This window comes from Arachis hypogaea, chromosome 8, assembly GCF_003086295.3.
Source record: "Arachis hypogaea cultivar Tifrunner chromosome 8, arahy.Tifrunner.gnm2.J5K5, whole genome shotgun sequence".
Lineage (NCBI taxonomy): Eukaryota > Viridiplantae > Streptophyta > Magnoliopsida > Fabales > Fabaceae > Arachis > Arachis hypogaea.
The window spans coordinates 39,092,941-39,108,639 of NC_092043.1; the positions used below are offsets into that span (position 1 = coordinate 39,092,941).

General features: G+C 30.1%; 1 protein-coding gene across 1 annotated transcript; it reads left to right on the top strand.

Moving 5' to 3' along the window:
• The first annotated feature begins 9,583 nt into the window (after positions 1-9,583).
• LOC112707377 (2-deoxy-glucose resistant protein 2) lies at positions 9,584-15,694 on the top strand. Its single transcript, XM_025759085.3, has 7 exons — positions 9,584-11,559; positions 13,123-13,213; positions 13,624-13,781; positions 13,873-13,924; positions 14,038-14,120; positions 14,308-14,401; positions 14,722-15,694. Exons 1-7 carry the CDS (start codon positions 9,916-9,918, stop codon positions 15,321-15,323), a joined length of 2,724 nt encoding a protein of 907 aa, XP_025614870.1. The 5' UTR covers positions 9,584-9,915; the 3' UTR covers positions 15,324-15,694.
• Positions 15,695-15,699: the final 5 nt, after the last annotated feature.

Below are 15,699 nucleotides of genomic sequence, written 5' to 3' on the forward strand. Positions count from 1 at the left end.
ATTTTTAGTATTGAAAATGTCATTGCACTTATGCCTCTACAACTACCACATTTCGACCCCCTAAAAGAGCCTCCTTACCAGACATGACCTTCCAAAAACCAGGCATCTATAGAGAAGCCTTCAACCGAATCAATAACCTAATAAGGATTTAGCATCTGCCAAATAACTCTATAAGATACACAATCTCTAAGGCAATGTTCTACTGTCTTCGTAATCGCATTGTATCTCTAGCACATAACCGAATTAACTAGATGCTGCCTGAAATGAAAGACTTCCATCGGAAGAACGTTATGAATTCTAAATTATACAGTCAATTTGATTTTTTTCAGAAGATTCAAGTGGCAAAGCCAATTTCAGTTGCTATTTTCATTTAAATTAAATTTATTCTTTAACAACCAACGATAACCTTCTGTTATACTATACTTTTTTGTCCTTGCAGCCCATCAACTCCACTCTGGTTCTATATCAGCCAAATTCGGATAGTATAGGCAATGAATAAAATGCTCGATCTTAAAAGAAATTGTCGATGCAAGTCTCTTCACCTTTCAAGATCTATCATGCCACAAATTCGTCATTACAAAATCAAACTTAGATATGTGAACATAAGAAATAAGATCACAAAACCTTCTAAAAATAGTTCACTCATCATACTATACAGATTATTGTACATCCTCAATATTTTATCTAAACCCATCTTTAAAAGTATCAAATGTTTCGAAAATGTTCTTTTAAATAACTAAAATATTCTGACTGTTGTTATTATAAAAAAAAGGTTAAATTTCAAAAATATTTAAGCATCGTAACCTAAATCCACAACTTATTTTTATTATGGAAGCAAATCTCAGACTAATTTGTTAAAAAGTGTCATGTTAACTGAGTAAATATCTTTAACATTCAAATCACCCACTCTTTTAAGAATTATAGCAACATTTCACTTAACTAATTTGTCAAAAAGTTTTTTAATCACATTTTTTTTTAAAATAAACACTTTTAAAATTAAAAAATCAAATACAAATAACTTATTTATAAATTACTTTTAATATAAGTATTTATTATTTAAATTATTTTTTTTAAATAGTGTAATTAAGAGGTTTACTTGGACATCATATCTGATCTTTATGAGATTTTTAGCATTTAACAATATCTAATTAAAAAAAGAAATATATATATATATATAATTATATTCAATGTGTATTTAAGATATTTTTATATTAACATTACATTAAAATTAGACTTTAATTGCATATATATGGATTACCAATTTTGAGATACAGCTATTATTGTTAAAGTAAAAGAAAACAAATCTTAATAAGATAATACTATGTAATTAATGGCCGGATAATGTTACTTGCAAAGTACATCATAATTGTGGATATAATTTAAAACTTTGCTGTTTTTAGATTGTGTCAACAAATTCAGTTGAGGAAAAAGAATTAATGAAAGTAGAAGATAGGTCCACAGTGGCAAATTGAATGAACACATATATATAATAAGCATATAAAACCCACATTTAATTAAATAGTGATTTGAACCTTCAACTACTGTCCTCTAATGTCTCAAGTCTCAACCCCTTCCTTGGTAATGGTCCCCCTCATCTTATTCAGAGCTAATTTATCCTTCATGTATGAAATTATTATTATTATTATTTTGTGAAATTAAAAGTTTCATATATGTATTTGAACAATTAAATAGAAAAAAACAAATTGAGTACTATTAACCAGTAATTAAAAGATGTGTGTATTTTAATTTGTGAGACCTACACATAATAACTTCAAATATATATGTCTGTTTTTTTCTTTTATGTGTGTAATAACATGATTGTTAAAATGAGTTATTTATATAGCATTTTTGAATTACTAAACTATATATATATATATATGAGAGATATATCTTGCACTTTGGAGTATATGTAACTAATTAAAATTTAGAATAGTTTAATTTTAGCTACCTTAATCCACTCATCTCAAGTGGAGAATTGCCTTACGAGAATATATATATATATTCACAATTTTATTATGACTCTACAACAATTTTTTTTTAAGTAAGAGTTTCTTTTATTTTTTCTTATTTTGCATAAAATTTTATATACATATTTTTATTTGTTTTATATTAAAATTTATTAAAAATAATAAAAAGAGAATTTTATAAATTTTATAGTTATAAATATTCTAATATCATACAATAAAATCAATAATTTTAAAATTTTCAATTGATAAGCAAAGACATAATTATATCACAAACATTTAAAATCTGTAAAATAATAATAGCATCTAAAGCTATTGAAACATAACACCTTAAAAAATATATATGCATCAAATACAAGCAAAGTGTGAAAATTAGTACATGTTGTCTCTGATCTCTTGTTTAGAACTGGATTTCTTATTCATCTAATAAATACAAATCGGATTTTAATTTTAAATGCTTGCTTAATGGAATAAAAATTATATTTAACGCTTATTATTATATGTTCACATACAATAATGTGAACTTCTAGCTAATAATAATATAATATTAATTTGCATATACAATTAACTTATGATTTATTTACTCCCCTAACATATAAAAGTTTTATCTTTTTTCTTCAAGAAGTCAAATTCCATTTGAAAAACACTGATATGGAAAGTGTATGTGACTATGGTTTAAAGCCTTGTTTCTAGCTAATTATGCTCTGGATTGCATTAATAAAGTTAGGATTTATTTTTTTAAAAACAAAATGCTATCTTCCTCTTCCCCCCTTAACTTTCACCTACCAAAAAGAAGGAAAAAAAATTACACCAAATTAAAGAGGTTAATTAATAAGTTTTATATATGGCGTGTTATTATAACTATATGCAAGATTTTAGTTTGATTATTATTTTTAGTTTTTTACGATATTTTTTAATTTAGTAGAATAATAACTAATTTATTATAGATTAAAACTGTATTTAAATATTTATTGTTATATGTAAAAAATAAAATTTGAATTTCAATACTTACCTAATAGATAAGTGACGTAACCAATAACCTAAATTTGAGTTTGATCATTATAAACTACAAGAAGATAAAGTCAATTATATTGCATGCATGAGCCATGACATAAGCAAGCTAATTAAGGAATAATATAATATGTAACTGTTAATTAGGGACAATAGTATGGTATTTATTTATTTAATATTCCTTAATTTTTTATTTATTTTTTTCCTTTTTTTCCCTTTGTAACCATTTACCATTTATATGGAAATGCTTTTTGGTTTTGGAAGACATTGCTTTCAGTTTTTGCAAAGAGGGAACAAATAAAAACAAGTTAGGCAGGCCTTTCCTTTTCTCTCTCCTCAACATGTTATCTATCTGTTATTGAGTTGTATAAATTACTATTATCATCATCAATCAAATGACGTCTAATTTAATTAACAACTAATTAAACTCTAGCTTGTATAATTATGTATTGATATATATGTGTAATCACTCTTCTATATTCTCTATGACCTCACATTTCATAGCTTGTATAATAATTCTATAAATATTGTTAAAATTAAAGTTATATTTTGATAGCTTTTTTTAATTTTTAATTAAAAAATATTGTTAAATAATAAAAATTTATTATTTTAATTTTAACAATTTTTTTAAGACATTATCGTCACTATAACATATATATATATATATATATATATATATATATATATATATATGAGATTTTAATGTTTTTTTGTATTAGGTTAAATTAATCATTTGTAATTTTTAATTCAACCAAAAAGAATTACAGAGTTGATAACGAAAAAGGACGTAAAAAATTTGATCAGATTAATTCATTTAAGATAAAAACTACTAAAGAAAACAAAATAAAAAAGTTATTTGTAATGTAATAGTCTTTATATTATGAAATTAATAGAAAAAAATGATAAAATATTAATTTAATTAAACCTGTCAAATAATTATAAACAGTCAACTATAAATAAAAATAACTGCATGCAAAATTTCCATTCAAAAATAAACTTTTGTCACAAAACATTTTTATAGATATTGTCAATAGGAACAATCAAAATATCAAATTACTTTATCAATTGTATGTACTATACAGTATACACAGTGATTAAAATAGATAAATATTCTATAAATATATTATTGTACTAATTAAACTGAGTATATAGCTAGTTGAATTCAACATAAACAGAGTATGAGACTGGTTGTGTTTGGCTTTATTCTGATTTTTCTTTGAGCAAAGTAAGATTCTTCATTATTCTTGACGGTGCAAGAGCAAATAAACTTATATATGAAACAAAAGATAGATCATTCTTATTAAGGGATGAAAATTAAAATAAAATAATTAAGTATAGAAATGTGACGAAGCAAGAAAAGAAAAATGGATGGAAGGAAGAGGCAAAGAGAATAAATGTCAGCTATATATATAAACTTATTAGAAGAAGTCATATTATTAATTATTAGTTGGAATATAATCTCAGCATGTGTAGATGTATTTTTGCACTTGTTACGCCTTGATTGCTCAGAGTTATGTCTCCATGTTATTGATGATCTGTAAAGTTTTTAAATTAATGCTATTTGTAATTTCTTTTTTTTTTCTTTTTTTTGTTCTCCTGCTAACATACCCCTTTAATTATGGACAAAATAAGCTTATTATATAACACACAAGCTGCTTAATTTCTGTCTAACGTCATATATTTTATATATCCACTAAATATATATAACAGAAGCTGCTTTCTGTCATAACTAATTTTTCTTATTATTGTTTTATTTAATTTGGGATGACTAGTGTTAATTAATGGAAATGTAAATTAAACACATTTACTACATTAATTCCGGGAGATAGAAACAGATTTTAAAAGATTTAGTGACGGTTTTGTAATGTTAAATAAGTATTTAACTTTAAAATACTGAGTGAATATTTTTTGTGTTTCTGATTATTTATTCAAAGAATAAAATAGTTTTTGACCATTTAAAAATCATATTCAATTTTCAACTATTTAAATAATTAGTTTAAACGGTATCTGATACATTAGCAGTTTACTATTTAAAAAAAAAACTATTTAAATCAATTCCTTCGATAATTGAAAACTAATTAAAATTTTTTAAATTGTAGAAAATCGTTTTATCTTTCAGATAAATCATTTTAATAGCGAATGATGTAACAATTATAGTAGGACCTAATACTAATGCGGGGTTTATTGAAGGCATTAGATAAGTTATCCTTCTAATTAGATATCTCAAATTTAAATGTTAATTAAGAATCAAATTTAAAAATATATGCAAAGAGCTGGGCCTAAAAAAAGCTAAGAAATAATTACTTGTAAAATCACTAGGGTTTGAATGAAGTAGATAGCTAGCTAGGTTAGTAGATCTCCTAATAAAAAGATTCATTAGGGTTAAAATTAAAAGGGGATATAGCTGTCACTTCCCCTTCTTCTTGTTGTATATAGGGTTTAGTAACAATATAATGACCCTATGATCCATTGGACCTACAATTAGCCATCTAACCAAACTTGCATATATTACTGCAGAAAAGTTTTTAAGTATATTAGTACATCGGTATTTTAGTAATTTTTAATTGTAATCTTAATTATATATTATATATATTTTTTATAATTAAGATTAATAATTAAAAATTATTAAAATATTAGTATATCAGTATATTTAAAAATTTTTCATTACTATATAACATAAAATGTCAAATCCTTAACTTAATGTAAAATAAATATAATGAAAATTTAAAGAAAATATATTATTAATATTTATTACTTTGATTCTAGTAAATAAAAATAATAATAACCTTTAATTGAAAACCCTTTAAAGTTTTGACATATATGTAAAATAAATAATTTCCTCTCTTTAAAATAGTCATATGCATCCATCCTTGAATATAAGTTCACAAGAACTGATGTGATCAGAAGTTTTATTGTACACTCAATAATACTCACCAAATTAATTAAATGTACCAAATAAAGGATTTCATAAAAAGTGGCGGCCATAAATAAAGAATGCAAAAGAGAGATAGATGTATGTGTAGTTTAATTATTCTAAATTAACTTATTACATCAAACATATATATTTTATTTCTCATAAAAATGAACCAATCATCGATACATCATACACATCATTTTAGAACATACACCTAATTGCCTTTGCCCTATTAGTATGTTATATATGTGCAAATAAAAGGGTTATTAGAACATTAAGTAGTTTATATATATAATTTAAAAAGAAAATAATAATGCACGGCACATGATTAAGGTAATTCTTTTCCATCCTAGTCATCAGTGCCTAGAAAAAGAATTCAACTTTAATAAAATATCATTTCTCTTTTATTTTTTTTAATCCTAACATCAAAGCATGCATTGAAAATCAATAAGAGATTTAAGTATAATGGTAAGCAAGTTGCATTGTATTTGAAAAATGATCAATTATTGGAAGAGATTTATTTGTTATAATAATACTGAGTTAATATTGTGAGAATACACATTGTTCTTCCATTATTGTACATATACATAATATACTGTATTTATACATGTGTAACAGATTTCAGTTAAAGCCCAAAGTTAGTTAGAGACTTAGAGTTGACAGTTAAGTTAGTTACAAGCTTCCCACTTGGACAGCTATTAGTTAGTTATATATAACAATATTATTTTTATACCAATCATATTTTTTGAACGTAAAAAATTAACTACTAATACATATATATAGAAATATGTATTTAGCTATATCTCATAAAAAATATTATATTACTGTAAATCAATTTAATTATTTATCTATTGCATATTTAATTATTTTTATTATATATTATTTAATTAAAAAATATATAAATTAATAGGTATAGATAATTAATTTTTATTGTATATAGAACATTTTTGTTTTCATATGTAATGCTAACCTTATTAATATATTATCCCTTTATTTTCCTCTTCTGTTTTAATTTTTACAATAAATATATATACAAATAATAAAGATCATGCATGTTATTGTTTGATTTGGACAATATATATTTCCATCCCTTCACGTAGTCATGTCAAACAAATATTACCGACACAAGTGAGAACAAAATTTTTATGATAAAGGGTATGTGACTCATGACTCATGACTCATGAAAATAATTATATCAAACATTTGGCTTTTGGCATTATACATGGGTTCATAATTAGTTATTTATAATAATCATATTCAACAAACGAATAATAATCTTCAGTAATAAGTTAATTATTATTATTATTATTATTATTATTATTGGACACAAAACTATGATTAGGGAAAAAAAAGAATAATGCATTATGAAAATAATTGTAATAAAGAAATTAAAGTTACTTGATCCCTACCTATGCATGATTCAGGTGAGCCTTGAAATGAAAACACTAAATAAATATAGTTACCACTTTTCAAAGTTACATTGTTTATGGCATAATGACCCAACTTTACCTTTTTAATTTGTCCCCAACTTAGCTTAATCAAGTGTCCCTAAAATACCTACTTTTAATGACTTTTATTGTGATGGTAGCTTTGAATTTAATTTGCCACAAAACAAAACAAAAAAATAATGTTGGTGAGTGATGATCAAAGTTCAAAGACATAATTATAATGCCTGATTAAACCCAAACACACTTTGAAAGTAGCACAACTATTTGAGGGACAATTTGAGAGACACATAAAACTTTTGTTGGTTGGAGAGGTTATAACTACACCATTGTTAGTTACTTTTGAACCCTCATTAATCGTGTGAAATCATGTTTAGATAAATTCGGTTAATTTAATAATGTTTTTACATGACACCTAACATCAAAATCATTGAAACAAATGCTCCTCATTTTCAACTATATATTATAATAATAATTATCTAAAAATAAAAAATGAAAAGTTGATGTATATAATATATTGCAATTTGCAAAACATAGAGTATCAACATCCAAGCATGAAACATGTTGAACCATTAGAACATATAATACAACTCTTTTCTTGCTTTCAAAAAAAAAATGAAAAAAAAGGAAGTATTTTAGTAGATTGATCACTATTATTACTTTAATTTATTAATAAAATTTAACGTGTCAAACTTAACTTCAAATTAGAAGAAAATAGAAAGCTCCTTCAAAGTATAAGTTGAATTTTAAAGCTAAGAGTAAATTGTAACTTTTGAACTATTAATTAATAAAAACAAATGGTTTCAAATTATGTAAGAAGAAATACGTGCGTTTGGATGTTATCAAATCTGAAATTATTAATTTTTTTATCAATGATTATGATACACTTTACTTTCGAAGCTACAATTTCTATATATGATAACATTATGCAATTATTTTGTAAAAATATTGAAAATTAGAGACTATATATATATATATAATCATTTGTATGATTTTATTATATGATAGGTCTAATTATACACATTTAACAAATAAAATAATTATAGTATAAATAAGATAAGTCCTTTATTATAATGAACCTTAATTTTAATTAAGATTCAACGAAAAGCTCTTATTCTAGGAAATCAAATTTCATAAAATGTTTTAAAAAACAAATCAAGAAAAATAAAGTAATATAATGACACAATATCAAAAGCATATCAATCTTCCAAAGTTTTAAACATTCTAAAACAACTATAATTAATAATATTAAAGAAATTTAATTTTGAGATGTTATCAAAATTTTCTACCCACGTAGGAATATTTCATCTAAAATGACAATTAATAATATTATTTATATGTAAAAAATTAATCATTAATTAATTACTACTTATAAAAATATGTATTTAGTATCTTGTAAATTTTTTATTATACTACTATAAATAAATTTAATTAATAAATAATTATTTAATTAAAAATATATAAATTATTATATAAATATACATAAATGTATAGTAATTATGTTAGTAATTGAGGTTTAGTTATTCATATATTTTTTAATAAAGAATGAATTTTGAGAGGACTTGGAGTGTTGGAGCATGTAATGAAGCGGGAGGAGGGAGTGTGAGAGAGAAATTGTTTGTATTCGGCGGTGAATGGGATGCGGTCATTTCTCGAATCAACAAAATCATAACAAATTTCGTTTCCACTTTCTCGGACAATTTTCTATTCCCAAATCCAACCATCACCAAAAATAAATAAATATTTAATTCAGCACTGAAAAGCTTCATATATATTTGCAGAAAGCCAATTGTTTTGGTATTTTCAGAATTAAAAGATTAATTATTCTTTTTTACATTATTATATTAAAGATTTATTATATATATTTTTAAATTTTAATACATTATTAATATAAAATAATTATATATATAATTACATAATATTATATTAATAAAAATAATTATTTTTTAATGACATAAATAATTATCAAAAAAATAAATATAATTGTACGAGTATTACACTATTAGCATGTTAAAATTAATCCAAAAAATTATTACATATTTAATCAATTTAACTTACAGTATAATTAATATATATATTTAATTATATTATATGTATATTAAAAATTAATTATTTATATAAAATATATATTAAAAATAAAATAAATAATATATATTTATATATAAATAAATAAAATAACTAATTTTTAGTAAGTAAGTAAATAATAATAATATGACTGATATTAATAAATAAAAATGGTTAAATAAAATGAAAGAAAAAAAACTCTCTTTCTTCCACCTCTCTCACACACACAGAGAGACACAGACAGAGAGAGAGAAAGAGGGGAAGAGAGAGAATAAACGTTGCCCCCCGGACAAAAGCTCAAATTTCTCCACACACACTAAACACGAACACAGAGAGAGAGAGAGAGAGAGAGAGAGAAAAGGAAGCAACATAGGGCTTCGTTCCCCCCCAAAACCCAATCCCTAATTGGATCTCAACAAAACAAAACAAAACAAAGAAACAAACCAATCACTCTTTCTTTTCTCTTTCCTTCTCCAATCCCATCCATGGGAATGCTGCTGCTTCTTCCCGGACAACCATGACCTACGCCGCCGGCCACCACCATAACGACACCGCCGACCTCTTCTACGAGTCCCTTGACAGGTTACTATCTTCCTCCGAATGCTCTACCTCCACCACCTCCGACACCGAGCAAGAACCGCCGCAACACCACCACCACAAGCCCGACGACGGAATTTACAATTATGCCCTCGCACTTAACAACAACTACGACCTCTGGATCTCTCATCCTTCCTCCGTCTCCGAGCGCCGTTCCTCCCTCCTCCGCCACCTCGGTCTCGCCGCTCCCTCGCCGCCGCGCGATAATGGGGACTCTTCCCGCTCCCCGTCGTCGGATCAGTTGACTGGACTGCGTCAGGGCTCCGCCGGAGGGATGCCCCGATCGAGCTCTGACGGTGCCGCGGATCCTCAGAATTCCGTTGGTGATGGTATTGATGATGATGATGAAAAGCCTTGTGGTTCTTGTTCGCTTTCTCGTTCTTCTTGTCGTTGTTGTCGTTCTTGTTCGTCTTCTTCTTCCATTCTTTCTATTCGTTCGGCCGTACCGGAGGCCGGAAAATCTGTAAATAGCCGGAATCGTCGCGGAGGCAGTGTTGGTGGTGGCGGTGGAAATGGCGGGTCCCCCTGGAAGCCTCCTTCGGGGAGGAATGGAAAAAGCGTGGATTTTGGGCAGAATGGGTCCATGGTACCGGAGAATGTCGCCGGTGAGGTGGTTGCCGTGGCGGCAGAGGCAGTGGCTAGTGGGGATTATAATGAGGTCAATGAGGAGGCTTGCACCATAAGGGATCTTGACAATGGGAAAGAGTTTGTGGTGAAAGAGTTTAGAGAAGATGGCATGTGGAACAAGTTCAGGGAGGTCGGCACTGGCCGGCAACTGACAATGGAGGAGTTCGAAATGACGGTCGGTCACTCGCCGATTGTCCAAGAGCTCATGAGGAGGCAGAATGTGGAGGAAAGCCATGGAAAGGACAATGTGGATTCAATTGGCAATGAAGGTGGCAAGGGAAACAATGGTTCCAAGTTGAAGAAGAGAGGGAACTGGTTGAGGGCCTTAAAATCCGCGATGGGGACACATAAGGAGCGGCGAAGCAGCGACGAGAGGGACACATCTTCGGAGAAGGGGGGGAGGAGGTCAAGCTCCGCCACGGATGACAGCCAGGATAATGCCTCATTCCATGGACCTGAGAGAGTTAAGGTTAGGCAGTATGGGAAGCCATGTAAGGAGGTCACAGCTCTTTACAAGAGCCAGGAGATTCAGGCTCATAATGGATCTATATGGAGTATTAAGTTTAGCTTAGATGGGAAATATTTAGCAAGTGCCGGCGAGGATTGTGTGATCCATGTGTGGCAGGTTGTGGAGTCTGAGAGGAAGGGGGAGCTGCTGATGGAAAAACATGAGGATGGGAATATGAACATGTTGTTTGTTGTCAATGGATCTTCGCTGGAGCCGAATCTGCTGTCCCCTCTCATGGACAAGTCACCTCTCTTGGACAATCATCATCCAGAGAGGAAGAGGAAGGGGAGGACATCCATTACCCGGAAATCGTTGAGCTTGGATCAATTAGTTATCCCGGATACCGTGTTTGCGCTCACCGAGAAACCCATTTGCTCCTTTCAGGGACATCTTCATGATGTGCTTGACCTCTCTTGGTCCAAATCTCAGGTTAGCTACTAAGACTAATTAATTTTTTATAATATAGGTGTTATTATATTCCTTTAATTCCAACTTCTTGTTCAATTTTCCTCTGCATACTTGTAATATTTGTTATTTGCTATTCTATTGGCATCAATTGATCCTTTATTGGATACACTGATTACACTCCTACTCTGTATTGCCCTGTTAACTGAAGAATGCACTTGTACTAAACAGTAGGAATGAATTTTCTACTTTGTAACCATCTACAGCACAAATATATGGGTACTCACTGTAATATTGGTTTGATTAGGAGGGTTTCGAAGTGGCTGAATAAAGGCATCAAGGGACAGATATGGATTTTAATGCAATAATGGCTATGCTATTTGAGGGTAGAGCTGAGACATTTTTGTTTAGTGTTTTCTGGTTGGTACATGCTGTAAGATATTTGTGCACATGGGACTAAACCATTTCTAGTTTTTGGGTCAAGTATTCTTAGTTTGTAAAAATTTAAGTAAGAATTGTAAAGACATGTAGATATAATCCTGTCTGTGAAGAATGCTGGATCTTTCTTCCTTTCTCCCTATTCCATCCATATCAAGATGATTTTCCAGGATAAACTTCTGATTTAATGGGTCTACAAACTATTTTTCTAAGAATTAGGATGGTATTCATGGTCTCCCCGGGAATTGATTAAAAGAATATCAGTTTTGAGAGATTAGCTCACAAAAACTGGATTGCAGTAGGCATTGAGATTTATTTTGTACCTAATGCTTGCTTTGATAGTTGGGGACTGTATAGGTATATCCATTCTTCAAGCAATTACTATACTGCATATTTTATATGGAGTTAGTTGGCTTGGCTGTAATGAAAAGGGATCCAAAATGTCCTGTTTAGAAGACGAAAAGAATGTTGGTAACTTGCTTAGGATGCTTTGTTTTGTAACTCAGGTGTGCTTCTTAGGTGTTGATGTCTGTGTCATGAATGAACAAGAGTTTATCTTGTGTTATGATAACTTCTGGTCAAATCTTCTTTATTCCCTATGTTAACTTTAAGAATGTGTTTGTTAGACTTGTAAAACTAAGAACTATTATTAATAAGGTACAGTGGAGCTGGATTCAGGATCTTGTCTTGTTAATGACTCAAATTTTAAAGCCCATTTTGAACCCAACGGCTTGAAGATTGAACTGTGTTTATAGTTCACTAAAGTCTAAACTTCTGCCAATTATATACATTAGAGTGACCACGTGATTGTTTCAACAGTTTATATTCCTATTTGAGTTGTAATTTAGCAACACTATTCAGATGTGGATGAGCACATTTTTGGAGTGCCTAAGACTAAGAGTCAACTTTAAGAGCAGATAGTATTTTTTTTCCCTCTGAGGGCTACAATAATGATAGATAGTATTGAAAACTCTTAATATTCTTTTGATAAAGCCTAAATGGAGCTTTTATCTATTTTTTTATGTTGTGATCTTCCATTTATTGTTTGTTGAATGAACCTTCAAATATTTTATGTAAAGCATTGCTGTTTGCTGTTAGGTGCATGTGGTCTTAAATCATTCTTCTAATCCTTTTTCCAATTTTTCTCAGCACTTGCTCTCATCTTCAATGGACAAAACGGTGCGGTTGTGGCATTTGTCTAGCAACTCTTGTTTGAAAGTTTTTTCACACAGTGACTTTGGTGAGTAAATGCAGTTATTAGCTGTTGTTGTTCTTCCTTCATCTGACTAGATGTCATATAGACCACTCCTATCAGCTCTCTATATTCAATTTAATGGCAGATCATTCATGTATCTTTATGTGTCTATATCATAGTAGTCTTCTACCTCTTCAATATAAAATTTGGATTAGTTCCAAGTGCATCATATCCCTACCAAATCAAACCCGATTTGCCCCATAATTGTGCCAGACAGGTACAATTTTGTCAGAGTATCTGGCTTTGCTGCATATAGGATTAATTGTACACAAGTTCTCTAATGTGTAATAGGATGGTTAAGTTTATCAGTGAAAGCAATTTTTTTCCTCCACCAACTTTTTGTTTTCTTTTGCTAATCATACCTTCTGCTTCAATCTGTTTTCTGTCTGGCACAGTAACTTGCATCCAGTTTAATCCTGTTGATGATAATTACTTCATTAGCGGATCCTTGGATGCTAAGGTTCGCATATGGAGCATTCCTGATAGGCAGGTTGTTGATTGGACTGATATGCATGAGATGGTTACTGCTGCTTGTTATACACCCGATGGTCAGGTTGGTCTAAAGATTAATATGCATCCATTCACAACATTTGGAAATTCAACTTTTTTAGTTGTATCTCAATCAAATTTGCTGGTTCCTGCAGAGTGCACTGGTTGGTTCTTACAAGGGCAGTTGCCACTTATATAACACATCAGGTACCATCGCTGAGACTTTATTTTCTAATAATTTTTATAAACTGTGCCTGTCCATGTACTATTTTCCGGTGATTGCGGGGGCACTGATTGTTATATTTTTACTTTTTGTTCAGAAAATAAGTTGCAACAAAAAAGTCAGATCAATCTGCAGAACAAGAAGAAGAAATCACATCTCAAAAAAATTACAGGTTTCCAGGTAAAAGAATCATTTACTGCTGTGCTCCTATATGAGATATGCTCCTTTTTTCATGTAAAAAGTGTTGAACAAAGGAAAAATAAAACCAAAAGGCCAAAGAAGGTTGCCTGATTAGTTTGATATGCTTTTACTTTGTTACAATGCTTATTCAATTATGCTAATCTTTCTAACTGAAGCTCATGAACAGTTTGCCCCAGGAAGTTCATCAGAGGTACTTATCACATCTGCTGATTCACGAATTCGAGTTGTTGATGGTGTTGATCTGGTTCACAAGTTTAAAGGTATTTATTTAACCAACACTAGTTCTATATCAATTGAATTTTTTAGAAAGATAATATAACTAGTGAATACACTGTTTGATTAACTACTTTCTTGTGTATAAAATTTATTATGTTAATTCTTTGGTAACTATTCTTTTACATGTATCTTTATATATGGTTTATTTAGGCAGAAAGACATTGTAAATTTGTTTGAACACACGGAAATACAAATTTTGTTCCTGTTTCCTCTGCAACTATTGCTCAAATGGGAACAGGTCTTCTGTATATTCATTTTCGAGCTGGTCATCATTTCAGAGTAAACTGATGCGAGTTTTCTACAGGGTTCCGTAATTCGTCAAGCCAAATTTCAGCCTCTCTGACAGCCAACGGTAAATATATTGTCTCCGCGAGTGAGGATTCCCACGTGTACATATGGAAAAATGAAGCGGATTGTAGGCCTAACAGAAGCAAAGGTGTAACTATAACAGGCGCATACGAACATTTCCACTGTAAAGATGTTTCAGTGGCCATTCCATGGCCGGGTATGGGCGATGCCTGGGACATGCACGATACACTTTCTGGAGAGCAAACTGAGATTGATAACAATGTGGATGAGGCCTTGTCCGCCAATCATCCTCCAACCCCCGTCGAGGAAAACTTTGGCTCCGAGGGTTCACGATCCACATCGGTTTACAGCAATAGTCCACGCCAGGCAACCATTGCAGGTGCCACAAACAGCTACTTTTTCGATAGAATTTCTGCAACATGGCCGGAGGAAAAACTTGTCGTGGCAGCCACAAAGAATCGAAGCCCTCGTATCAGCGGAGATTACTCAAACACAGGAAGTCAAAACATGTCAGCCTGGGGTATGGTGATTGTAACTGCCGGCCTTCGAGGCGAAATTAGAACTTTCCAAAATTTTGGATTGCCACTTCGGATATAAGAGGTGATAAGAATGCATGCTTTTATCATTTTATGGGCATGGTGGAGTTGAGTTGATGAAATCAGCTCTTGAAGGGAAAACCTGTACAGAGAAATGGGTGATATTTGTAATATTAACGGGTTGGGGAGGTTCCAATTCTTTCCTTGTTCATTGTGCTAATAGGGTTGTTATTCCAACCACGCACAGAGGGGAAAAGGGTTGAAAATTTGTCAAAGCAAAAAGAATTAAAAAAAAAGAAAAAAAAAAAAGAAGGTACACCAGGAATTTAGAAACCGATGGATTTGTTTATGTAATCGGGAATTGTAGAGTAACGCCAGCATGGTTAAAGCTTATTGAAATTAGAAATGATGATTCTTTCACAATTCACACAACCTTG

Coding starts and splice junctions, on each gene's coding strand:
- LOC112707377 (XM_025759085.3), top strand. CDS start 9,916: ATGACCTACGCCGCCGGCCACCACCATAACGACACCGCCGACCTCTTC. Junction 14,121..14,307: donor AAAAAATTACAGGTTTCCAG/GTAAAAGAATCA, acceptor GCTCATGAACAG/TTTGCCCCAGGAAGTTCATC. Junction 14,402..14,721: donor TCTGGTTCACAAGTTTAAAG/GTATTTATTTAA, acceptor AGTTTTCTACAG/GGTTCCGTAATTCGTCAAGC.